The sequence below is a fragment of the Prunus persica genome, chromosome G1 (assembly GCF_000346465.2).
Source record: "Prunus persica cultivar Lovell chromosome G1, Prunus_persica_NCBIv2, whole genome shotgun sequence".
Lineage (NCBI taxonomy): Eukaryota > Viridiplantae > Streptophyta > Magnoliopsida > Rosales > Rosaceae > Prunus > Prunus persica.
The window spans coordinates 42,257,102-42,284,645 of NC_034009.1; the positions used below are offsets into that span (position 1 = coordinate 42,257,102).

General features: G+C 36.6%; 3 protein-coding genes across 6 annotated transcripts; 2 read left to right on the forward strand and 1 right to left on the reverse strand.

Annotated features, from left to right (window-relative positions):
• Nucleotides 662–6,524, forward strand: LOC18791217 (uncharacterized WD repeat-containing protein C2A9.03). Of its 4 annotated transcripts, none has more exons than XM_020568012.1 (10): nt 662–900; nt 1,090–1,240; nt 1,328–1,498; nt 1,726–1,812; nt 4,783–4,917; nt 5,008–5,118; nt 5,237–5,328; nt 5,401–5,506; nt 5,600–5,686; nt 5,772–6,524. In XM_020568012.1, the coding sequence occupies exons 1-10, from the start codon at nt 704–706 to the stop codon at nt 6,183–6,185; spliced, it is 1,551 nt and encodes a 516-aa protein (XP_020423601.1). In that variant the 5' UTR covers nt 662–703; the 3' UTR covers nt 6,186–6,524. The 4 variants fall into 4 exon arrangements, with proteins under 4 accessions (XP_020423601.1, XP_020423604.1, XP_020423613.1 ...); XM_020568015.1 differs by having other exon boundaries at nt 703–900; nt 1,331–1,498; nt 5,772–6,455; XM_020568024.1 differs by lacking the exon at nt 662–900 and adding an exon at nt 3,621–3,671 and having other exon boundaries at nt 1,154–1,240; nt 1,331–1,498; nt 5,772–6,455.
• On the forward strand, nt 15,475–17,632 carry LOC18788788 (ethylene-responsive transcription factor RAP2-13). The gene has a single exon (XM_007223159.2). It carries the CDS (start codon nt 16,164–16,166, stop codon nt 17,298–17,300), a length of 1,137 nt encoding a protein of 378 aa, XP_007223221.1. The 5' UTR covers nt 15,475–16,163; the 3' UTR covers nt 17,301–17,632.
• Nucleotides 21,608–27,544, reverse strand: LOC18792436 (endoplasmic reticulum-Golgi intermediate compartment protein 3). Its single transcript, XM_007227425.2, has 13 exons — nt 26,798–27,544; nt 26,380–26,453; nt 26,194–26,277; nt 25,967–26,047; nt 25,652–25,732; nt 24,606–24,698; nt 24,293–24,472; nt 24,050–24,117; nt 23,865–23,916; nt 22,855–22,908; nt 22,654–22,746; nt 22,441–22,507; nt 21,608–22,043 (listed from the first exon to the last, which is right to left on the reverse strand). Exons 1-13 carry the CDS (start codon nt 26,937–26,939, stop codon nt 21,952–21,954), a joined length of 1,161 nt encoding a protein of 386 aa, XP_007227487.1. The 5' UTR covers nt 26,940–27,544; the 3' UTR covers nt 21,608–21,951.

Below are 27,544 nucleotides of genomic sequence, written 5' to 3' on the forward strand. Positions count from 1 at the left end.
ACCTCATCCAAACCAAAATCTCCATGGTGGGCCCGCGTGACTGCAGTGGCAGTGGGACCCTGACCACACCGACCTCTTAACAAAAGAAAGCGGTGTACGCTAAATCCTTCAACTAACCAGATCAGGGCAATAAAACGACCCCGTTTCTTCTTTAACGTCGTTAGCGAATTTTAACGTATGCGAAGCGGAAAGCGAGGTAAGTGGGACCCGTCAGCTGCGAGTGCCACGTGGTGGCAATTGGGTCTGCCAAGGCTGTGAAGCTCACGCTGTGAGCCTACCACGTGGACTCCGTAGGTTGTATCCGGTGGGCTCCATATCATTTTGGATACATTGGTGGCAGGGCAGGGACCCACTTGTATTTTGACTGCCTGACAGCTGTCAGGTCTTTGTGGCATTCAGCACAGTCAAACCGTAGCCGACCTCCTGTTGCAGTTGGTGGAAAATAGACCAAGCAGTTTTCTTAAAAGATTTTTTTTATAAATTTTATTTTATATTCTCCCAGTGGTACCATATCAAATCATAATTTAAAATAGGGAAATAGAATAGGTAACAAACATTTTTAAAATAAAAATAAAATCTTTTAAAAATACACATGGCATTGTGGCAATTTACTTGCTGGCTGGCACCTTCCAGCTTCGTCTTCCGGGTCCTACCGTTTCTCTCTCTCTCTCTCTCTTCTGAAAAGACTATAAGTAGAGCGTCAATGGTTGAGCGTTCCTCGCCCTTTTGTCAAACCTCGCTCCAGATTCTTCTTCTCTTTTCACTTTCTCAATCTTTTAGATTCCTCTCATTCTCTCTCACACGCCAACAAAAACGCTTACTTTTTCTGTTTGTTTCTCGGGAAAACTCTACACACTCTGTTTTTCTCACCAGTCCAACTGATTTCTCCCCCAATTCACGGTATTTACTTCGGTTTTGTTTTCATTTTTTAGCTTCGCGCTGTATAAATTGAGCTATATACACTGCCATTGTTCTTTGGTTATCGATTGGTGTTTTAATTTGTAATTCTGAAAGTTCAATTTGAAATTGAGAAATTAAAAGTTGAAAGATTGATGGTGTGAGGTTATGGGTTCTGTGTGTTGTGTGAAGGTTGATGGCGCAGTTTCAGAACGACGAGCTGGAGTATGTCGTCGATGACTACTTCGACGTCGCTGAGTTCGAAGACAACGACGCTTTTGCTGAGAACCAGCTCCGTGGGAGCCAAGATGCCGACTCAGACTTTGAGGACGACTTTGATGAGGTAATTGAGCTCTGTTTTTTTCCTGTTGAATTTGGTAATTCTATACAATTTAAACAACCAAAGGAGTGATATTTGGTGAATTTGCAGCAGCGCAAGGTGAAGACTGATACTTCAGCTATGGAAGCTAGAAACGGGAAAGACATACAGGGAATTCCATGGGAGAGGCTTAACTTCACCAGAGATAAGTATCGTGAGACACGATTGAAGCAGTACAAGAACTACGAGAGCCTCTCTCGCCCTCGTCAAGACCTCGAAAAGGTTTCTACTTTGTACTCTTCACTCTTTTTTGTGGCCTCTGCTTCTGTGTTCTGTATTTTTCGGGTTTAGAAATGCCTTGTTGGTCTTCAAGGCTTTATCTTTACATATGTTTTGATGTCGGTCCTTTGTGAAACGAAATTATTTTACCCATTATAGCGGCTATATCAATTTTGTTTTTGTTGTAAGTTTTGTGAATCTTCTCGTTGCTGAACATACTATGTTGACAGGAGTGCTTGCGAGTAGAGATGGGGAAGACCTTCTATGACTTTCACTACAATACAAGGATTGTCAAGTCTACAATTGTCCATTTCCAGGTAGATATTTTGTGCTTTCTTCTATATACTGTTTGAAATGTTTTCAAAGAAAATTGGTTTGTGACTTTATTTGAAGACATAGGAATATTTTGATGTTGAGTTCATATAAACCTTCACTTCCCTGTTTTTATTTTTTCAAAACTTCATCCATGTGTAATGGTGCAACATTTGCATATTTTTCTTCTTCATATTCATTTAGCAATCATTTGGATACATTAAGTTCTTAAAACTACTATTGATATTCATATTGCATGCATTCATTCGATTATTCAAGGGCATTGCTCATCATAATATCCTAACTATTTTTGTCACTTATTGAAGGCATGCTGTGTGTATAAAGTTTATATCCTTTTGAATTTTGTGCCTTGCTTTGCTGCTGGATATAAGATTCCATTTATAGCTGTTTTTTAATGTAGTTATATGCATATTATTAGTTTGGTAGTTTTGCAGGTCTTGTAAAAATGTTTTATCCTTTATGATGGATATCTTAATTTGTGATTATGGTTCTGTGCCTCAACCATTCACTGGAAGGTATGGAGTTCATAATGGTTCTGTCTTTGTTGGGCCCTATTTTAGATCTTGTATCATCTCAGATGTAATTGGCGTACTTCATGAACCTAAACTAAGGTTCTGCTTAAACTGTAGGCAACAGGCGAACATCCTATTGTCAAGATAGTTTATTGCTGTTTAACTTAAATAAAAACAGAATCAATTTCGACCAAATCAGTTTTATATAATTTAGGTCACCCCTTCTTGGTCTACTTTTTTTCCCCTATAATATAGGAGTTCGTAATAAGGATAACCTTGTTCTGAGGGCAATTTTCTGCAGTTGAATCCTTTCAGAAAATTAATTGCACCTTTTATGGAAGGATTAATTTCAGATGCGTGTCAGATCAATATATTCTGTGCACTGGCCTAAGGCCAAAAATGTTTTTGAACTGCTAAATGCTGCAAATAATGGCATCAAACTGGGTTGTATTCAGTAGATCCCTTTTAGCATACATATAAAGGCTACTTTCTATGTACTTTGATCTGCTTGTATAAATTTTTTATTAATTAAATTGTCATGATTCAAAAGTACATTATTGAATATTCTGTCTGTTGCTCCTTTCCACAAAGAGATGCTTTAATGCCTAATTTGGGGGATATGAATGCATAATGGCTATGGTACGATTTGGTATCTCTGAGATACGGAACCTGGTGTTAATGCTGATATATCGTCTGGTGATATGAACCTTCTTTTTCAAAATAATGAGGCATGTCTAGACACACACAAAAACCTGTGCACACGTACACGCTGCTGTGTCTTCTGCATTACTGATGTCAAAGATTTTCTCATTATGCAGCCGCTATAATTGAAAGTAAGATGTATGTTAGCTGTTTTACCTTTTTGGTGATATAGGATCTAAAATGTCAGTTATATCAACAACTAACCCTTAACTAAGGTATACTTGTGTAAGATTAGTTGTGAACAGTTGAGCACCAGTCACCTGCACTGCATTTTATGGTTGATGTTCAAACTTAAGATGAATTGGATCCCCTCGCTTTTTGTATCTTACATGGTTAACAGTGGTTACTCATGCAATTCAAATACTTTTGTAAATGGTTCATGTGCATTTTATGCCTTGATTTTCTGCATGCCATTTCTTTTGCATATTGCATGGTCATTGTTATTTTTGAATCTTAGTTATCCTTGTATTTTTTTATTTGTGGTGGTAAATATATTGCTTCTGTTGACTGCTGACAATAATATTTCACTTTAACCCATCTCTTGCATTTAGGCCTGCTATTGCTCTCTTTTATTTCAGCTCTTAAAGCAGGGTGGAACTTAGAGCTGCTGGCGCGACATTGTTTATATGGTATGATAGGAAAATATCTGAGCATTTAAGAGGCCACTGTAGCAAGTAGTGGCAGTACTTCTGATCCTACGGGGCCCGATTTACACAGTCCTTGCTCTCTTAGACTTTGAATTCTCTCTAGAGTTGTTAGAGACATACAGGGCCTTCTCATTTGCTTTAATTTGGCTTTTATCATACAGGGTCATCACATTTGCGTTTCTTTGACATTTGTTTATTGTCATCCAAAGTTTACGTTGATGTGGTTACATACTATCTGCTGGTATATTTTGTTATGGTGGTTTGCATTGCTACTTTTCAAGTATATATATTGTCTGTCTCTTTGTGATTAAGAATGTCATTGGATTGTTCATAATAATTTATTCTGCCATATTTTGTTGGTTTTTTCTTTCTCTGTGAGGGTCAAAGAGTGATCATTGTGTTTCATTTACCTGTACTTTCTTAATGGTTGGATGCACTTCCCTTGGCTGATGTGGTTGTCATGTTAATCCCCAAATTTATTTGCCCAGTGACCTGTTTGTAGTCTTGCCTAAGTGGAAATTTGTTCAAATGCCTTTGTCTCATACCCGGAGAAGTGCATATGCATGGGATGTCTCCATGTCACTACCCATCACTTCAGGGCCTTAGAGTTTAACTTTGTCTTCCAACTTACAAAAACTTATACCGGCCTGGAAAAGTAAAGGCTAAATGATGCATGGTTTTTATATACTGGCCACTGACCTATAAGTACTACATTAATGATTTTAGTTTTTATGGGTACCTATGTATCAACTCAGACAAAATGGCTTATATACTTTGGCTTCAGTAGTTCATTAGGTACTCAGTTGCAACAAGATTTTGAGTAGAAAAGAATTGCACACAATGTTAAAGCTTATAGCACAATTATAATCCAGGAATAAAATAAAGCATGATCTCTGAAAGACACTCTAGGGAGAAGACAAAATAGAAAAGCACTTGTCTTATGTAACTTCTACAGCATTTTTTACCTTTAGTTCATATTTGTCATCTGGCATACACAGATATGGGGTTGTTTTAATACTCTTATTTGCTTTCTTGGATGGCAGAATGTTGTTACTAAGATGTCCGTCTACTTGGTTTCTTTCTCCTTGTGCAGCTGAGGAATTTGGTATGGGCCACATCAAAGCATGATGTATACCTTATGCAGAACTTTTCAGTAATGCACTGGTCCTCTTTGCTCAGGAGAGGGAAAGAAGTACTCAATGTATCAAAACCAATTGTGCCTACTGAGGTATGAAACATTTGGTTTTTTTTAGTCAGGTTTCATTGCTGAAATCCTTACTAAAAAAAATTTCTGATTTAAGTTGGTATTTTCTTTCAGAAACGACCTGGGTTGTTGGCTCAGCCACTCTCTAGGGTGCAGATAAGCACTATGGCTGTTAAGGAAAACTTATTGGTTGTTGGGGGCTTCCAAGGCGAGCTCATCTGTAAGGTATGGAAATGTTCAAATAAATGTATATGGAAATGTTCAAATAAAATGCTCGTTCATGTACTGAATCTGTCGTAGCACTATTCTCCCAATGTTGATATTTTTCTTTTGTGTTGGGCAGCACATCAATCAACCTGGAGTTGCTTTCTGCTCAAAAGTAACAGCAGATGACAATGCCATCACAAATGCAGTGGACATTTTCCAAAGCCCTACGTAAGTTCTCTGCCATAAACTATATAGGTTGTTTGACTTGGAAGGAGTATAAATGAACTTTTCTCTGTGTAGTGGGTCAATGAGGGTAATGGCTGCAAACAACGATGCTCAAGTCAGAGTTTTTGATGTCCAAAATTTTTCTTGCCTAAATCAATTCTCCTTTGATTGGTCTGTAAATGTAAGTACCCTCTACAAAAACCGTTATTTATGGTGCCAATCTGTCTTTTCTATATTCCTCATGTTTGCTTATTTCGTTAATGGATCTTGGCAGAACACATCTGTTAGTCCAGACGGTAAGCTGGTTGCAGTTCTTGGTGATAGTGCAGACTGCTTGATTGCTGATGCCCAGTCTGGAAAAGTAAGTCGCATTATTTTTTTGCATCCGATTTATTTTTTTATCCAAACCACATGAAGTGTTCTGATCTATTACCTACTCGACATAGGCCATTGGAAACCTCAAAGGACACTTAGACTATTCCTTTTCCTCTGCGTGGCACCCGAACGGACAAATTTTGGCTACTGGGAATCAAGACACTACTTGCAGGTTATGGGACATAAGGAACCTCTCAGAGTCCCTCACTGTGTTGAAGGGAAGGATGGGAGCAATAAGAGCCATTAAGTTCAGCTCCGATGGCCGGTTCATGGCCATGGCTGAGCCAGCAGACTTTGTTCACATCATGGATACCCAGTCCGGGTACATCAAGGGACAAGAGATTGATCTGTTTGGTGAGATTGCCGGGATATCCTTTAGCCCTGACACTGAAGCTCTGTTTGTTGGGATCGCCGATCGCACTTATGGTAGCGTATTAGAGTTCAACAAGAGGCATCACAACCAATATCTAGAAGCAGTGTTCTAGTGGAATGTCTCCAAGTCCAGCACCCGTGTAAAGATGGAGGTGTATTTTTAGCTGAGGTTTTCTTAACTAACAGTGTTTACAAATACTATTGGGGACTTTGAACTCAAGGGTCCCTCCGTAATTATAATAGTAAGATAGATCCACAGTTTTTAGGGAAAAAAACATGGTGTTGGCATTTTGCTCTCTTAATTGTCGTTTGGGTGTCTATTTCTGTGAAGTATTTTTTGAGTAAGCAGAAATGGAGAACAACTTCTGGTCTTGTAAAGGTCATTCCGGTCAATGTGTATATTGAAAACAGATATGGTTTATTCAATATTTTGTTCTTTTAAAATTCTTGAACCATTGATCTTTTGCTATTGTCATGTATTGTTGGTTTCAGTCCTATTTTGTAGCCAAACTAAAGATTGTAAAAATGTGTGATAGAAAATTTTCAATCTTAGTCCAGCATTTTTCTTTTGCTTCTGTAAAAATCCATTTCATGTATAAGAATTCATTGACTGCTGCATAACTTACATGTAAAGGGGATGCCATCGTGGCAGTATTACACATTGACTTGTTGGAAAGTTGTATTTTTGTATCCGAAAGTTAAAACACATCGCAAATGATTGACTCGAAATAACACCACAAGTATCTCCACTACCACCAAATATAGATCCATTCACTGGTTTCCTTAATTTGATTTGGAACTGTCATGAAAAGGATCTAAGAATGTTCTGGGTGCAATTGCGTCCCGCTCGTTATAGATATCGTAGGCAGTTTCCATTCAAAGCTCCCCTCATTTAATATATATATATATATATATAGAAACTCGTTTTGTATTCGGTAGGTTTGAAAGTTAGAATTGAACTTGAAGGTAGCTGGATTTAGAGCGGTTGGTGCAACAGAAAACTGTCAAACATTTCTAAGATAATATTAAATGGAGGAGCTGAGGATGCAGATTTTGGTCAATAAAGAAAATTAAAATGGAGTTTAGTGTTGAATGAATATGGTAGATGAAATCTAGAAGATGGAGGCACTGTTGCCTGTCTTAGTTGGCATGGGTAAAACCTCCTTTTGAGTTATGATAAAAAGCTTTCGCAAAGAAATCGATTCCTTGGATATTTGATTAAGGATTTTTAGGTAGGATCTGCGTACTTAATGATTGTTTATGTGTAAGTAAATATTGGAGAAGTCATGAATGAAAATCATTCTCTTTCTTCTCATTCTTATTACTTGTAAGTAAACGTGACATGTGTGTGTGTGAATTCCCTTTTCTTTTCTGGCTTTGTTTTTCAATCAATGTTTACTCTTTCAGTCAGAGAAGGGAGCGATTGTGCCCAGAAAAGAAAACGGAAAACAATGAGAGACATACTAATAATAGAGGTAAGTGGGTTTTGGTTTGACGTTGGGCCAAGAGTCTAGCCCAAATACTTATAAATTGGACTCTGTTTGGCTGTCCCTGGGCTTACCTAAGACAAACACTGTTTTTCATATTATCTACTCTCACACACACAAAATAAATAAATTTAAAAAGTTCATGTATTCTTCTCTTTCGTTCTCATATCCTTTCACCTTCGTTATTTTAAAACAAGGTCGAATGTTAACATTAAAAAATGCGTTAGTGGGGTTTTTATTTATTTAATTAATAACATTAAAAGTTGATGAATAATGAGTGCTAAATAAATATAAAACCACAAAGACGAATCCCCTATCCACAATATTATAAAAAGGGATAAAAATAATATCCTCATAATAATCTCTAAGAAGTCTGCAGATGAAATACACAAAATTGTATTATATAATTTAGTTGGCATGTTGCCTACCTATTTACCTTATGAAAAGAGTTGGTCACTTACTCACAGGGACTCGGCAATGCAAGTCTACAAACTATTATTATATTATTTATTTTTATCTTTTACATTTACTATTATATTTTATAGAAAGTAGGTGAGAGAGTATTGCCTTGTTGAGGAGAGTATGTATATTTTGCCTATCCATTTGACTCTTCCCTTAGAGCATGAAAATGCTGATATGGCAAAGCAAATGAGGTTTGAATACTCTTTTGCGTCTTCCTTTGGAGATGCTAGAAGAGTATGATTGATCCAATCTTTTTGAAAATCTTAAGATATATTTCCAAACACATTTGTTAGGTTTACTTATAGGCATTGAAATTTGACCCTACCAAGTGCTAAATATAGCGCTACTCAATTTTAAAGATGAACACACAAGTTCATCATCAATTTTTTAGAACTATGTATCTTTAAGTCACGGAATTCGTTCAATAATTTTGTTCCTTGAGTAACGTAATTGTATCATTTGATTTGTTCGAAAATTAACTCATTCTAAACCTTGTGAATTTCAGAATATCAAATATTAATAGGTATGCATACTTACACGTCATTTGGTGAATAAAATTAATAAGCTAGTAATAGTTTTCTTCTTGAATGACCAACATAGTTTGAAAAGGGAGAAAAAAAAGAAATCGAATAAGAACAAAAGAAATTGGAAAGATTGAACAGAAAGAAAATTCAGAAGACTTTGGGAATTCCATCTGCTCGCTTTTATGCAACATTCCAACCGAGGCCCTAAAAACTTTTCATTGTTTTAACATTACTTTTGATGGGTTGGGCATCATAAGTCTTCATGATGCTCTCACTAAGGGCTTTTTGGTCCTATTCAAATTCAAATCAAACTTGGTACTGTTTTTGTACCTGAGGCTCAGGCAATTGACAGTGGAAAAAAGGCATATGTATCAGCAAATAAGAAGAAGAGGCTTGAAGAAATTATAAACAGTCAAGATCAAGAGTCATGAGCAGTGTCGTGGAAAAGTTGAAGTTGAGGACACCCACCGAATCCATTGAAATATCTTTGGCTATAATGACATGAAACGCACCTTTGAAAATGACAACGACAACTATTACTTTGCGTTGCTTAGTCGCAAAACAATTCAAATTCAATGCCCTGGGCCTCCCTGCTATGGCCCCTTCTTCTAGACTTCTAGTTACAAAGAACTAAAGAACAACATTAAGGTCAGTCACTTAGGCATGAATTGATTTTAGCCGTCGGTGTTTGTGAAATTTATAATGTATCAACGTCTAGAATAGCTCATCCGCGTATGAACCCCTGTGTGTAGCATTCTTCAAGAATTAATTATCAACCATCAATGGCCTACCTTCTCCATTACTTGCCACCCTTGATTGGGAAACACACTAGACGTTGTACATGAAATTCCAAGGAGAAGCCTTAATCACTTTGACTTGTCTGTAACTCGTGGCAAAAGGAGGTGGTTGCACTAATTTGTACTCCTTTTTGAGACTTTTGTGAACCAAATTCTTTTTTGGCATGCTTGTGGCTCAGGTGGCCAAATTGTAACCTTAAATTTCATTCTAATGCTAGGCAGCTTGTTTTGGAAACCTAGTCAATAGATTTGGACATGTTAATTAATGCATGTGCATATTTTTTTTTTTGGTTAATCATCTTTAAGGTACTCTTCTAAAGTAGTTGTAAAGATTTTTGAAACTTGACCTAATAAATTCGAGATGCTCTTTTTGTAAAGTGGGTGTAATACGTTCATCACCGCTCACAAAAGTAAGAAGTGTGCGTAAAACTCACAATTTTCTTAAAATTCCGCACGCACTTTACAAAAGGTTTTGTGTAGTTTCTAGAACCTGCTATATACAATCGGTGATTTGGTGTAATAAATCCATCTAAGGCACAAACAAAATATTAGACTTAAAAATCCACCTAATCTAAGCTAAATCATGGCAAGTTTTTGTCCGTGAGCTTAAGACAATTGGGTAATCCTTTCTTGGATGAGTTATTGGGTGATGAAATTGTACAAAATATTATCTGAATTAAAGGACAAAAGGGTTTGCCTCCTCATAAGGAATTACGTAGAAAAGAGTATACAAATTTTGTCACGAAATGTGGAGAATCTTTTAGAACTCCATAGAAGCATTTCTACCTACTACTACTAGGATTTTGGTTACATACAAACCTCATTACTCATTACTTCAAGTAATCAAAGATCACCTGTCGTTAAGAAAATTTGAAAACCATTGGGTTTTTTCTTTTTAAGCTTTTTGCTATATATAAAGAAAATAAAATTTTGATGTGATGTATGAAAAATAAGACGATGGAAAAAGTTGTAAATAAATAAATAAATCAAACCTGAATTTGGTCAAAGCCGCGTTTTCTGATATCACGTGAGGTGCAGGTGAGTTGAGTGCTCTGCTAGACCGAAATTTGACACCGACAATAGACCGTGGACTGGGTAAGCTCCCAGCCAAATTGTCTAGCAGCTTTCTACAAAACGGCAGTCAAGGGCCGGTGCGCACGAGTCACTAACCACAATTTACTTGGACCCAAAAAAAAAAAAACCTCAGTTAATTAATTTAAATAAAATGTTGGTAACGGCTGTGGCGTTGAGTGCAAGATCCGTTGTGTGAGAGAAGAGAGGCGCGAAACCGCGTCAAAAACGCTCCAATGGTCCCCACATATTTATCACGTGCTCTCCATACAGATGAGATGACATTTTGTTTATTTTTTCTGTTGGAGACATTTTGAATATTTTGAAGTGCTGAAAATAATTCTGAATATTTTAAACCTAGAATGAGTTGTTTTCTTTTTTGTCTATGAGGTATGTAATTGTTTTAAATATCAAATGAGGTATGTATTTGGAGAAATATACAACGATACGATCTAATTTGTCTATGATTTATAATATGAGTGGACAAGACGGTTCATATTTTAACTTACGTAAAACGAGTTCTATCAGGTTATTTTACTCTAATATCATATTGTAACTGCTTTCATATCAGATTTTTTGATTATAAGAGGAAGGAGAATTTTGGAGTTATGTGTAAATGCAATGGGAGCCCCATATGAAAAATAAGTAGAGTAGATAGGATGCATGAATGATTTGATATGATGTGAATTTTGATCCATCCAATACTCAAAAGAACCTTCTTCTCGTCTAATATTACAAAATATTAAGAAAATTATTTTACTACAAATATTGTCAAAGTTATTAAATTTATTTCTCAAATATTTACCAAAAGATGTGACAGTGTATTTCATTTCTTTAAATTTCGGATCATTTTGAATTGTGCTAATTAGAAATATAGAATCAGAATTGTGACAAGCATATTGACGCATCATTCAAAAGAAAACTTAAAAAATTATAACGAATGCAGCCTTGAAGTTGATTTAATCATGGCGCCTGACCTAATGAAGCATGAATTTGACATTATAATGCATGCGATTGTGGTAAGAAAGTCAAAAGCTAGTTATCATACACCACATTAGGTAAGAATGAGTTGTAAAGATGTACCTCTTACCACATTACATTACCTGCATTCCATAAAAACTACACTTTTTAATCAATATTCGCAACATTTGCCTCACCAATATCATTACCATCACCATTGATGCCGTCGGTGCTACTAGCACCACCAACTCTGTCGCCATTTTTCTACCGAAACCACTGAGCTCATAGTCACTATAACTCCTAATACAAGTGACATCGTATTCGCTCTTATCATCATCATCATCACTACCACAATTTAATAATTTTTATCGTATTGAAATAGATTTACAAAACAAACAACTTTACAAATGGTATTCCTTTGGATATTATTTTTATAAGTTCTATAATTTGAAGTTCACTATTACAACCTGGATAATATACTATTAAGTGTAAAAGTGGAAATCACAAGTTTACTCAACAACACATTATTTCTTCTTTTCATTTTTTTTCCAACGAAGAGAGTTTAATTGAAGACGAACAGAAAGGTTTATATCACTATCTAAAATATCAAAAATCACTCCGGCCACATTTGGTCCCAAACATGGTTACCACCTACTCTAGACATAAGAGCACTGGCAGCGCAAGACCCAACCCGGGTAGAAGGGCCCCCAGGCGAGCCCAACACAGCTCCAGCGCGAGGAAGAGAGCCCGGGCAGCTGCTGGGTCCCACGAGCCCGGGCAGGCCCAAGGGCAACTTCAGCCTGGGCTTCAGCCCGAGTTGGATGACGTCATGCTGACGTCATCCCTGACAGCAACCAACTGTAACAAGCCACGTGTCGCGCCAGGGACGCTCCGATGGATTTTTTTCCAGAAATCCGACGGTCCTCGTTTTTTTTGCTAAAAAAATTGCAAAAAAATTCTGAAAAATTTTGAAATTTTTTTAAAAAAATACCAAAAAATTATGTATTTTTTCCCTATAAATACCTAACCATTTTATTTACTTTCCACACAAAATCTTCATACAATTCTTCTCCATCCCCAATATTTTTTACTCTCCACTCACATTATTCACTTTCCTCACCAATTCTCCACACAAACTATTCTTCTTCCAATATTTCTTACTCTTCACTCACATTTTTCACTTCCCACACCAATTCTCCATACAAACTCTTCTCCTTCCAATATTTTTTATCCTCCACTCACATTTTTCTACTACTTTCCATTTGTAGAAAGAAAAAAAAAATCTTATCTGAAATATGAGATTATAATTTTTTTAAAATATCTGAAAATCTTATCTGACATGGGACACGTGGTACAATTTTAGAGGGTGAAAATGTTATATGAAATCTGAGATTATAATTTTTTTTAATGAATATCCGAAAATTTTATCTGGAATAAGACACGTGGCAATCGAGATTCTCATCCGAAAATCTTTTCTTAAAACAATGGACACGTGACAACCAAAAATATTATCCGAAAATTTAATTACAAAAGATTATCAAAATTAATGGTTTAAAGTATTAAAAAAATAGGAAATAAAGTACAATGAATAGTATTTGCCCTAGACTTAGCCCTCATGGGTGGAACCACAAATGGCAAGGCTGCCACTATTCATGTGAATAGTGACAGCCCTTGCTTGCCCTTGCCTTAGACTTTGCCCTTAGGGGTGGAGTTGCTCTAAAGGCCGCAACCTCAAGTTGGTATTGGTTGATTATCAATGCCAGAATTTTTTTGTTTTTTTAATTTTATTTTTTTGGGGTATGAAGTCCGGGTTAAAATAAAAAATATGGAACTTAATTTTTAGTCCCAAATAAAAAAATAAAACTAAGCAATAATTCAAACCCCAAAAAAAAAGGAAAATCGATTGCTTTACGTTAGAATTTGGAAGACTTGAAGACAAAGGCACGACTACAAAACATGGCATCATGGAAAGAATTGGGCTTCGGGTTCCGCCCGACATGCCGCAAGATTCATTCGCGATTCGCTTAACCCGATTCGGTCAACCAACCAACTTGCCCGAAACGTTTCTTTTGCTCTAATCACTCTCCACTCGCACACACAATAAACCATTAAAATATTTAGCACGCCTTGCAGTGTTTCTGCTCCCACGCCGTTCCATAATCCGTGGAACCCACGTTCCGTCTGGATCATGACACGTGTCGGAACTCACTATCATCGTAAGGCGTATGTGCTGGTGGGGATGGGTTGAGAAATTCTAGACTGAGTCTGGCGCCGCAATTGAAGAGCTTGTCCCAATCGCGTGGTCCTGCACGTGACATGTTGGTTCCCACTCCAGTGTACGCCGTATTCTCCGCCCACTCTCAAATTACGAACAAAATGATTGAGTGTATTTTATACGTAGTGTGACATGGTTGATGTAGGTATCTCCAATTGAGCCAATCAATTGGGGAAATCGAGTTCAAATGTAAATCCTCTTTTAGTTTTGTTATGAGAAACCAAGATTCAAATGTAAATCCTCTTTAAATGATTCAGAGTAGTTAATCCTACATCCGACTGTTTGCGGTTCAAATCTTCCTCCTTCTCTTTCTAACTGTGGTTACCAAAAATAAAACCAAAGTTAAGAAATGCAAACCCAAAGTCAAGTATTTCCATGTAGCTAGCTTTACCATTTGTCTAGCTTCTGATAGACGAAATATAAAGGGACATCCTCCACCATCCGATATGTAATCATGACATCAGATACCTTCTTTTTGTGTCATATCTCCTGATCATCAACGGCTGTCATAGCACCTTTATGTCTGTGTCACTCAAACTATGGTTGAACTTTTGTTTAGTCTTTTGGTACGCGCACGAGACTTTCCATTAAATATATAATTGCAATTAATAATTAAGCTTGAAGATTAGATCGTGGAGAAGATTAGGATTAATTAGTTAATTAGATGAGTTTTTCATCATCATCTTCATCTAGAGCTAGATGCTTCCATTTGCTTGTAGAATGTGGGGCTGTCTTAATCATTCAAAATTTAGAAACCTACACTAATTTATATACCGGCACTATTACACCATCCTATAAATAATATACATGTTTTTTTTTAAATAATATTATATACTTATAAAATTGTCAACCCACAAAATGGAAGGGAGTTGGTATAGTGGTAACCCAATTATTTCATCACTAGCCGTCCATCAACTTCGGCTTTCCTCACTTTTGGTGAACTAAGCTTATCGTGGGGATAAGGTTTTATATCATACTTGGCCATGTCAAAACATAGTGGATCATCATGCCTTATAGAAAGACTCTGGATCATGCATTAAAGAATGCATAGATAACGATTGTCAGTTGTTAATTGATAAGATTAGTTTGGAACCACAAACTAACGATATGATATGAGACAATCAATTATATATAAATCGCATTTGAAATAATATTTGATAATATAACATCTATACTTACATTCAAGATTAGTTTGTTTACTCGTGTAATTTCTAAAATCTCATAGAATTTTGAGAAAAAGTGGAAAACTTTAGAGACTGTTAGTGTAAATAATTCTAATATAATGTGTACATTTACAATCAAGATTAGTTTGTTTATTCATCTACGACATCATGAGAAATATTTTCTTACTAAACCGTTAGAAAAATAAAGAAGAGAAATTTATGTTGTCAGACTGTAAATCTGAATCACGTATTTATCTACACATTTCTTTATTTTGAATGTATTTAAGAAATTGTATATTTATATTATCCTAATTGGTTGTATTATTTGTGGAGAGTTTTGTCAGAACTCAAGAAAGAGGAAATGAGAGGACAGAGGCTCAAAACTACAAGAAGGTGTGAACGCTATATATGGTCAACAAGCTTGGCAACACATTTAAGCCACGACCAACTACTAGTCCACCGACAGGTGTCCGTTGGCAAAGGACACGTGTCTATAAATCAAGCATGGAAGAGGGTACGTGGCAGGTTTCCATTCGCTCTGGTGCATTCAATGAATGAGCCTTACGTCATGAACAGAACCGGGACTGGATGAGAGAGGGACGTAACAATTAAAAAAAGAGCAAGTGGGGCTTAGAGTGAGATAATTGGGATTAACGACGCGATTAGCAGAGGTAATTAAGAGGCCCAGGGTCTTTATATATTGGAAGAAGAAGGCAGGTGCTGAGACAAAAACACAGTGAGGACGAGTGATACATTCACAGCAAAAAAATAAAGCAAAAAAAACAGTGTGAGAGTTGAGATCAGAGCGATTGTGTTCTTGGGTTTTCTTCTTTAATTTTATTTTCCCCCCCTCTCTGTAATCCCCGCTTCTCTGAATCCCTTTCTGTTAATCATCTGTCTTTCAAAGTTATGATTTTTGGGTTTGTTTTTCAAATTAACAAAAAGCAAACTTAGAAGGATTTCTCGAAAGCCAGGTGTTTTCAGAATCGAGATCCAGGTTTTATATAATTATTATTTTTTCTCTTTGCTGCTTGGTTAAGTTTTTAGTTTTATTTTTCCTTTGAAAATCAGTTTGGAGGGTGATTTTTGGTCCCTCAAGGTTGGTTTTTTTTTTTTTTTTCTTCTTAATTTTCTGGGAGTAAAAGAGGTTGTTTATTTGAAATCTCTTTCTTCTAATTTTTCTGGGTTTTGTCTGTATTTTCTGTAAAAACCCACTATCTGTTCTTTAATTTTGATAAGAACAGGTTGATTTCTAGGCACAAGTTTCAGCATTTTATTTTTCCCTATCTTTTTATTTTGTCTAAATTTTTAATTGCTAGTGTTTTGTGATTTGTGAGAGATTTGAAGGAGGCATGGCAGCTACAATGGATTTCTACAGTAGCAGAGCTTTTCAATCTTCATCAGATCCCTTTAGGGGTGAGCTGATGGAAGCACTTGAGCCTTTTATGAAGGGTGCTTCTTCATCGCCACCCAGCTCCATACCCACTACCCCTTCTCCTCCTCCTTCAACCTCAAACCCCTTTCTTCCTTCTTTCCCTTCTACCTCTTCCTCCCCCTCCTACAACAACAGCTACCTCTCTTTCTCTCCTTCAATCCCCACAACCACCACAATCCATCAGCCCGATTTGTACCAAGATGGTTGCTCCACCTCCTCCTCCATGACCCTGTTTTCAGATGGGTTCTTTGAGCAGCTGCAGCAGCAGCAACCTGGCTCAATTGGGCTGAACCACCTAACCCCTTCTCAGATCCACCAGATCCAAGTCCAGATCCAGGCTCAAAACCAGCCCAACCTGGCTTGGCAAAACTATCAGATTCAGCAACAACAAATTACTCTCCCAGAAAACCACCACCAATCTCATACCCTCAGCTTCCTTAGCCCCAAACCCATCCCGATGAAGCAGGTGGGTTCTTCTGGTTCGCCGCCAAAACCCACCAAGCTTTACAGGGGTGTAAGGCAACGCCATTGGGGCAAATGGGTCGCTGAGATCAGGCTCCCAAAGAACCGCACCAGGCTTTGGCTTGGCACCTTCGACACAGCTGAAGAAGCCGCCTTGGCCTACGACAAGGCAGCTTACAAGCTCAGAGGAGACTTCGCTAGGCTCAATTTCCCGCACCTCAGGCACAACGGCTCTTCCGTTGGAGGCGATTTCGGTGAGTACAAGCCTCTGCATTCCTCCGTCGACGCCAAGCTTCAAGCCATCTGCGAAGGCTTGGCTGAAACCCAGAAACAGGGGAAGGCAGCAGGAAAGCCCAGCAAGAGGTCCTCCGCCGCCCGAGCTCCGGCGCCGCCGCCGGAGGTGAAGGTGGAGACCTCCTCGTCGCCGGTGATGACTGATAGCGACGGGTCTGCTGGTTCTTCTCCTTTGTCCGATCTGACTTTCGCCGACAACGCAGAGTTTTTGCCATGGGAAAACGGCAGTGGTTCTGAGAGCACAGCTATGTTGGAGAAGTACCCTTCTGAGATTGATTGGGCCTCCATCCTCAATTAATTAGCTTTAATTAATCATGTTTAATTGTAATTGAGTATGTTTTAGTTTGGTCAGTCAGTCTCTCTAAGTAATTTGTTTAGGGGTCTTCTTTTCTGGTGGCCACTGCAATCAAGTTTTTGGCATCTGCAGGGTTACACATTGTAGTAATTTTAGTCTAGTTTTCTAGTTTGGGTCAAATTGGGTTTGATGTTCATACAATGATGTAAAAAATCTTCATCATGGTCTGCTGGTTTTTTTCTTGCTAGCCATGAGTGGTTGAAGTTCTTTATATATATGTAATATTCTCATTTTATGTACTTCTGTTGTCATATTATATCATCCATTTGTGTTAATCTTTGGTTTTAATGTTTTTTTTTTATCTTTTCACAAATCGATATTCTAAATTTCTCTCATCGAACTCGGATGCAAAAAAGTTTAATTGTGAGGAACTTGGGATAATTTTGGGATGAGGTTTTACATTTGTGTTCAAACTTTATTGATTCGTAATGGCATTTGTGTACACAAAATCTGGAAGATATTAAATTGAACATGTGATGCTGAGTCGCTGGGTAGTCATATAACTCCTCATGTGGACCTACCTCAAATTCAGATTTTGTAATGGGCGCCTTGCAGCTAAGAATCTGGAAAGTTTTGTTCATTTGGACCTACCTGAACTTCTGATTTTTTGATGGGTGCCTGCAGCGAAGAATCTGGAAATTTTGTTCTGGTTTGGTTTCTGTAGCAAGTCACGGACCTAAACATGAGTTGGTGGATTAGCTTCATCATTCATTGTTGCTTTGGTTTGGTTTCCCACTAGATCGAACTCCAAGAATTACAGCCAACTATTTACCAAAAAGATTACTAGCAATTATGATGGTTACCAAAGTTTTTCTCCTATTTGTCCTTTCGAGTCGCTTTTTGTAATTAAGATTTACCTAAACCTAGTGTATACAATGAGTCTCACATGATGATTAACCAAAATAATTCGACATGATGATTAATCAAAATAATTCTTCGGCACACAAAAAGAGAGAGAGAGAAATAAATGAGTGACACTCCAAACGTTATAAGGTATGTGAACAAAAGAATAAAATGAAACATATATAAATTTCGATGCATTAGGAGAGAGAGTGAGAGAAATGGACGACTAACTATTCTCACAGCATAAGTTACATTTCGTTACATGGAAGTTTCTCTCACATTATTTTTTGTTTACCATGATGTCGTATTTCCTAATTCCGGCCAACTGTATAAATTGCAAACCTTGAAGATGCTTGCAAACGAGACTTTCATTTTTCTTCATGTGATCAATCATATAGTACACTAAACAAGCTCAATTACGGGTTGGTAAAGGTTAATTAATGAAGCTCCATTTTCAATTGTGATTATTAAATTAATATCAGATGAGGAATATTGTCCCAATTCATGCCCTCATGGGACGAAACATAGTCGCTGAGGACCCTGACTAATGTGTAAGCAAACTGTTTGCCTATTATTAAATTACACCAAAACAAAATGTTGCCTTATTATAAAATAATCACATGGTGTTAGGACAATAATCACTTCCATTAAGCAGTGCATGTGCTAAGTCATTGCTCTGTTTTCTTGGTCGCACCATTTTTGAGGCAGAAGCGATTCTCCTCCTCCTGTCTCTCAAATATTCAACTCTGAATAAATAATTGACACCATTGGAGCTCAGAAGTACTTCAAGTATTCAAAATCCTTTAGTTATAAGGTATGCACATGTTTGGTCAATGGTTATGCGTGCACCAAGCACATGCAACATTGAACTTAGATGTTGCTATCATCACACTCCAAACAACACTATTTTGCATTCTCTTAAGCTCAATTTTTGCTTTATATTTTTATACACGAAGAGTACACGATGACTATTTTAAAGCGTAAATAACAACTATCAGATTTGGAACTTACTAGTTATTAAATCCTGTGGTTGCACTATATACCTTTGGAATGCCATTGGTATGTTGAATAAGCATTTACCTATCTTATCATAATTGAGGCGGCCTTGACGTTTAAGGGGCTTAAACCAGAGTATTAAGACACATATATACTTTTCAGCTATTAAGTGTTAAGATAGACTCCATGCATATTCATCCAAAATATTGCAATTTTCTTCTCTTAGCTAAAGTTAAAAAGCTATTAGGTGCCTATAGAGTGATATGTTTAGTTTTTTTTTTTTTTTTTATAAAAATTTTTGAATTTGAACTTTGACTTGGATTTGCAGGAGCTTATAGCCCTATTGATAGAACACACTTCATCCTTACAACCATAACCATTGCAAGAGTTTTGATTCTGTCTCACCTTCCCGTTCCCCAACCCTAAATCAACAAATAAACCTTTCCTCTTTCTCTAAAACAATATGGACTTTGTTGGAGTTTTCTTAAGCTAAAAAGTAAGGAATCCCATGAGACTAGAAATCAGGATTGAAATATGAAACCGGTTACACCTAAGACTTTCTCGAGATCAACACAATTGATACTGCACAGTCATCTTTAATGCCCCATAATTCTTCATAAAAAAACACGTCTACTGCTTAAAACGATAGGCAGAGTAGGGCAAAACAAATTGTTCTTATTCTTTGGATGTCAGCACCATAGATATATATATATATATATATATATATCCATCTTTATTCTTATTCTTCCTTCCATTTCTTCCAATTTCAAGCGTGCCTTTTGCAGAAAAAAGGTCACAGCCACACGAAAAGAGTGATAAGGAAGGAGGACCCAAAGAAAAAGAAAAAGTCACACCATGTGGGGTATTTGGAACCATTTTTCGTACAAAATAAAAAACATGGGTTGATTCTAAAGTCTAGGTAGTAATAATCATAAATCTCTTTAAAATCAAATTCTCAATAAAATATTTGTGTTCTTTACATAATATTCAAAAGCAATGGCATATAGGACTTGAAGAAGGGGGAAAAGGTGTGTGAAATGGTTAGTGGAAACGGTGCAAAGGTTGTTTTGGACGATGGGGAAACGAAGATAGCCAATGGAATGGAATGGGAATGGGAATGGTTTTGGCATTTTGCTGTGAAAGGTAAAAAGGTTAAAGGTGATTAGATCAGTGGGGCTACCTTTTATCTGTGGATAAGCTGGGCGGAAGAATCTCAAGAAAATCATTCTAAATAGAAAAAAGCTTCCAATATATGGACGGAGATTGGAGAATGGACTGCCTTTACACCTTTTTCTCTGGTGCTGCCGACGCGGTTTGTGTCATTGTTTTTTGTTTTGGCATTTCAAGGGAATGGGTCCGCGTGAGAATTTTTTTTATAGGAAAATATTTTCCTTTTTATTATGTTAATAGGAGTTTTTAAATTATTACTAATAGCAGTGTGATATGTGTACATAAATATATATTTTTTATGAATTATTTTTGCATATGTGTCAAACTGTGATTCACAAGAAGGAAAGTATCTATTTATAGGAAAGGAGGCAAGTAGTATCCCGGTAAAGAGATACTCCTCATTTTTACGCATCACACAAGCACTACCAATAAGTCAATGAGGTTCGATTTGAACTCAAGAAAATTGGTATGCGAGTTAAGACTCTTTTCTATTAGGCTAGACCCCATCATAAGGGAGAAACATTTTCATGCAACGAGGATAACACTTTTTGCTATCTCGACCAATGACGCAATGACATGTGCATAAGTTTTCCATATGTCATTGTGTTATTGGCTGAGGATAGCAAAAGAGTGTTATTCCCATTACAAGTAAGTTTTTCAACCTGTAAGGAGATATTTCTCCTTCCCGTGTATCACACATGCACTACCAATGAGTCATTGGGTTTTGATTCGAACATAAGACCACTAATCTTTAAGTTAAGGTTCTTTTTCACTAGACTAATTCCCGTGTGGGATTTGCAACAATTAAGTTATGAAGTATTGGCCTTTTAACTAAAAACAAGTTCTTAAATACATTCACCATGCAACCTAATTCCAGTTTTGCCACTCCAATAGAGTTTGGTTAGTTGAATAGCTTGCTTGGGAATGAAATGTCATGTCTATTTTCTGAGAGTCATTCCCGTTTTTGAAAGTGCCCGGTCTGTCATGACCACCAGAGACGTACTGGGTCGAACCACGACTCACATGCACAAACGATTGAAGCTTGTATCGACTTAATAGCCATAAAGGAAAATGCTACAATGGTTTTAGTTAGTTTACTTAACCAGATGCAAATCCTATGGCATTGATTAATAAAATGAAATTCAGTAGAAGAAATGGGTAGAACTATGATGCATCACGAGTTCAATTTCATCCAATGTGAAAAAAGCAAATTTAAAAAAAAGAAAAAAGAAAAAGAGTAATTAGGGAAGGGCAGGGCGAGAGTTTCTGATTTTCCAATGAGATATCCCGCAAGAAATGGAAAAGCCCTTTTTTTTTAATCTTTCAAGCAGTTATGCACATCAAGATAGCGATTACAAAACTGTTTCAACATTTTGGCACTTGGCATGTCTAAATTAAGGAATTTCAACCTAATTCACTTGATCAAGCCATTCACAAAACTTTAGTCTCTGGTTAAACGATGCCCTGCCCAACCACATGATGAGCGCATTACATGCTTCCTCATCCCTAGATTTGATTTTGTCCCCAAAGTCATTGACTGGCAGACCAACAAATAGAGCAGGAGCAATTATGCCAGTGGAACCACTCAACTAAATTTGCCAATTTCCATCTTCTTCTTGATTGCCTTCTGACCATGGTATATGAATGAATCTAATATCCCAGAAACAGTAAAAACTCCTGAAAACAAAAAAACAAAAAAACAAAAAAAACATTGCTTGTGCATCAAAACAATAAGGGAAGAAAAACCAGGAATAGCGATTAGAGAGAAAGCATTGTATAAAATGTTCCACGCAGCAGACTCGAGGAAGCTAATAATATAAGGAGACCTACAATTTAAAAACAGAGCCAAAGGAATGTAGCATGATGAAAAAGGTTTAGTTCAAGATGACTGATGACTAGTGTAAATGATGTTAATAAGGGGGTTAACCAATAGAAAAAGGAAATGACATATTTAACAACTGAAACCATATAACTTCACAATCCTTGAAAATAACCAGAAAAACCAAAGATGGAAACTGTAAGATGTTGCTCATCGATAGAATCAATCAAAGATGGGAGGGAGAAATTATATTACCTCCTACTATGGCACAAACGTTTGTCAGGAAGTGCAAGAATGAAATATGCTCCTCTGTGAAAGTTACCTGCAACATGCAACTCAGCCTCAGAGGAATATATGTTCAACAGCAGCAGCACCAAAAAAAAAAAAAATTATATATATTTATATATATAAATCTCTTTGCATTAGTTTTTGAACAAACTTTGGAATTGAATAAGCAGTAAAACCCACCTTTATTGGAGAAAGATCGTAGAAGAAAAAAACTCCAGGAAGGTACTGAAGGTTGCCTACTTCTGTACCCCTAAAATGTTCAGTCACAGAGAACTGCAAATTCCAATTATTAGTTCAGAACATGTCATCTTACACTAGCACCAAACAAAATTCAGAAACTGCAGAATCTTTTATTCTTTTCTTAGTTCGAGTTTACTGCACCTGATTTGATTGGATAGTGTGTCCACTCACGTCTGTATACACAGTAGGTACAACCTGCAAAATGAAAAGGATGCTTAAAATCATTAAAGAAAAAGGCATGATCTAATAAAGACAGCCAATGATAAAAGGCAACTATATCAGATGGAAGATTAAGAGTGGTTGTAAATGGCTTCACCAAAAATGCGCTTTTCGTATGTGGAATATATTGTATGAGCAGACAGGCAATACATATGTTTAAAGAGTATCTACATTACCAAATACGATTAAATATGCAGAGTAAGGGAATTAGGATGATTGGGGACTCAAGATAAGATCTATGATATACCCATACACAATTGGCCCAGAGGTTTATATTCAAAGGGGAGAACAAGGTTTTGGGCGAAAGTATAAATGAAGCAGATAGCCAGCAAGTTAAACCAGAGTCATCATTCAATACCAAATATGTGTAAGTTCTGAAATAAGTCAGTTTTCCCCCCAATAGCATGCTTTCACGTAAGACATTCCCAACTGTCAACTTGTAGCTGGAGTATGCTATGTAATGATAAAGGGGCAAAAGGACTAATTCTCTTTTATCTACAAAAATATCCATAGTCCAAAAATTTCAACAAAAACATCTAGGGCAAAAATGTTGTGGAATCTAATAGCTCCCTTCCCTGCCCCAGCCCCCATTCTCCCATTTCCCCTGCTAACTTAAAACCCATGTTTTCTGTGCGCACGCGCGTGAGTGTGTGCATGCACATGCTCATAAATGTAGCTCTGTATATGTGTATACATATGTATTTGACATAATAACTAACAACAAGAAATAGTGAATCCTGTGAATTTAAGCTCTAAATCTTTCGCAAGTGGATTTCAAAAGCTGTGGTGAAAAGAAGTAAATAAACTGCAGACACTATACTAGTCTGGAAAAGAACAAAACAAATATAAGACCCACGGTTTCTTTGGTTTCTTTCCATTAGACTAAGAATACCAGTTAACAAAATTGAGAGGCAACACTGCAGGCACTGTACCTTGATAAAATATTGATACATCCCACTTGGTGTTGCTTGCGCCCAGTGCACGCTGATAGTTGAAAAACCAATATATAGCATATTTCAATAATTATGACGTATAAATAGCTAACACCTAGAGGATTTCAAATGTTTAGAAATAAATAATGCTGACTGGATTTGGAAATGAAGAGAAGAAAACATACCCATCAAGAGGATTTACAACACCAGGGAAATAGTCTCCAAAAGACAATCTGTTGATTGTGTGACTAATCTGTGTCATGCAATATAAATTAATTAGGAGACTTTTCTGACAATGCAGGGTGGAGTTTATAAAAATTGATTTCAAGGAAATTTGCTTATCATATAAAATTACAAATCTCTTAATCTTTTCATTACAACCATATCACATACAAAGAAAACTAGAAAGATCCAGGATCAGGTCTTACATTGAAACTATCCTTTTGAAATGCCAGCAGATCATGCACATGAACATTTGATTGTTGAAAGCTTTTCCCAGGTGCAAAATGGAAGTTCCCAGCTACCTTGTTGACTTCTAAGAATCCATATATATTGCATCCTTCACCTTCTTCATCTTTAATTCTTTGCAAAAAACCTTCTCTTTTGCACTGTTATGCAACACATACCATTAGAAACACTAAATGCATAAGATTACGTTTATACTCGCATATAGACATCACAACAATAAATATTTCTCAATTTCCATTTCTCATTCAGATTCAAGATCTCAAGCTCACCCACCTGGTCAATCACATCTGGATTTGAAATTGCCCAACCTTTCTTTCGGTAAGCTTCGCGGACGTCTTCACAGGAATTACAACAATCCTCATCAGCCTGCAGTAATAAACAACCTTAGAAAAATAAGAAACTCATAATTAAAGGAAATTCTTTGACTCAAACATCTTTGTATAGAATGATTATCACTTGCGATGAACAAACTTTCAGCTATATTTACAATGCCTCTCAAAAGTGGCAGCACAAAATCCGAAATGAAAACATTGTCTGCATACAGAACGCCCAGGAGAAATGAAATACAAAGGAAAAACTACAGCAATGGATGGAGGCCAAAGTGACAGATATAGCACCCAAAGTATAAGCCATTTATGAAATTGTTCCTCTTGGAAGGTGAATGTAATCAAGTTGAAGTAGTTGATTAAGCTTAAGTGATTGTGAGCTATATGTATTTAGACAACATTAAAATAGAAAATACAACACAATGAACAGAGCTTCACAGAAATAAAAGGCCATTTCCTTTGCATATCCTATTACAGTCTACTAAGGCATTGAATCGGTATATCTATATTATTATAGAAATTCTGTTGTTGGAAATATATGATAATGAGATGCTCAATATATTTCCACTATTTTAAGAAACAAAGAGAGTATGATAATTGAACACTACCCCATTTCCAATCAGTTTCCTGTTTTTACTCTCATCTTCCTTCTCTCAACAAAACACTCACCCTTATCCTCTGCAACCCAGTTTTCTGTCTTCCCAGTACTAGCTTCCATCATAATGCAAACACGTGTGAGAATCTTTCTAGTTTATTGTTAGAAAATTTAGTTCTTTGGAATTAGAACACAATTGGATCTGAAAATAGCTTAAGTTCATGTGCCACACCGCAGCTGCATATCATAATCAGCATCATTAACAGATACAGGATGCATTAATAACACCTATCTAGTTCAGCATTCCCCATGGTACTGCACTGTAACGCGTACACAAACAAATTCCAACATTATATCTAACTCAAATCTAGCATAAGGATCCAGACAAACAAACATACCGCTTCTGCACCATAACAGGAACCACAGTATGTCTCGTTGTGCTCAAGCCTCCCACCATGTCTTTGTAAGGGCTTCTCAATCTGTGTCAAGGAGTAACAGGTATAAGAGAATGAGAGACAGATGAGTAAAAACAAAGAGAAATTATCTAGATCCTCAATGCAACTCATTTACAAAATTGCAATTGCAGACCAAAGGAAATAACTATCTCGGTGAACTTCTTAGTTCCAGAATATTTTTAACTGTGTTATGTATCAAATGTAAATGAAAAGAGTTGGTTCTAAGAAACGTACTTCAAACAACATTATACTACTAACCTTGGGTGCACCAATTCCATCTGGCCTTGATTCTATAACATTTCCATGGGAGTCTAATCTTTTTTTGATTATGTCATGCTTCTGCAATTAAATAAGAACGAGAAATTATAAACAAGTCAATCTTGAAAAACAAGCACAAGGTGACGAGTGTAGGGCACAGTATAATTGTGTGTGACTGAGTAGAAAGCAAAAGTTATATCACATCACCGATCAATTGTGATACATACTACATCCAAATGCTGCTCGCCACTGATGTCCATGGCATCAAGACTTAGTATAGAACAAGGAAGAGCAGAAAAGGTTACATCAAACTGCACTCGTAAATGCCAAAAAGCATATGCACCGGTTAGTTTAAGTGAACAATCGTACCGTATCTCAAAGTTAGATTCTTGTAGAAGGAAAAAAAACATTACATTGATACGTAGTGTTTCTCCTCTTGAAGTATCCACCACAAGCTTTGTTTCCGTTACCGCATGAAGATATAACCCTGAACCAACGTAATGAAAATTTAACATATTAAGAACAACATTCTGACATACTAAGTCTTCATGCAAAAAGAGTTTCCATGATGATCCACTAGGATGCCAAAAAAAAAAATGCAGCTTTACATAACTTGGAATTCAGAATTCAATCATTTTATGTTCCTATTACTACATTATTCAAACAGAGCAATTCAACAACAAACCCTAGAAAGCGAATAGATCCTCCTTCCAAAACCAAACCAAACAATCATGGAGATCTATTAACACAGAGAAATTGAATAAACATACACAAATATAACAAGACAAAACAGGAAAAAAAAAAACAAAAAAAAGGAAGAAGGAGACGTACGAAGCTCGGAGAGGAAGAGCAAGAGCATGACAATGGAGGAGGCGAGAGTGATGACGCCACCAGAGAGCGTGCGACTGTAGAAATCTTCATTGATTTTGGGGTAGGCGTCCAAATTCCGAAGCCTGCTCATCATATTCTCCATTTTTGGTCTTCCTTCTCTGCCCAATTTGTTGTCGCTATCTCAAAGATCTGATTTTTCTTCACGATTTATTACACTAATCCCTCACCTAATGTCTCTGAAACAGAAATTGAATCAATCTCTGAAATTTGATAGAATTGAAACCTAAACACCCCGTCGCAATTCAAAGCAAGGAGACACAGAGACACAGATTTTATTGAAGAAAAAAAGGGAAAATTGCGAACGGGGCGTCTAAGTTGATTTTGGCTTTCGCCTTTCAGTAACTTCTTGTATTTGTTTTTTATATTTTTATATTTAATTATTTTTTCTTTTTCTTTTTTTTTTAGGAGAAATTGGTGGTGGGAGCTGTTTGTTTGTTTCTTGCCACTTGCCGGGAAATGAGAATTCGGGTCGTTTTTTTGGCCAATATTTATTTATTTAATTATTCTCTTTTTTGCATTTTAAGGATTTTCTATTCTATTCCGTTAAGTTTTCGTTAAGTTTTTTTTTTTCTCCCTTTTTCTCGTTACATTTTTAGATTTTTTGGCCGGAAAATATGGTCCTTGTCTGTCTAGATTTACGTTGGAATGTAATGTAAGAAGGTACCAATGAGCTGGGACAAAACCCGA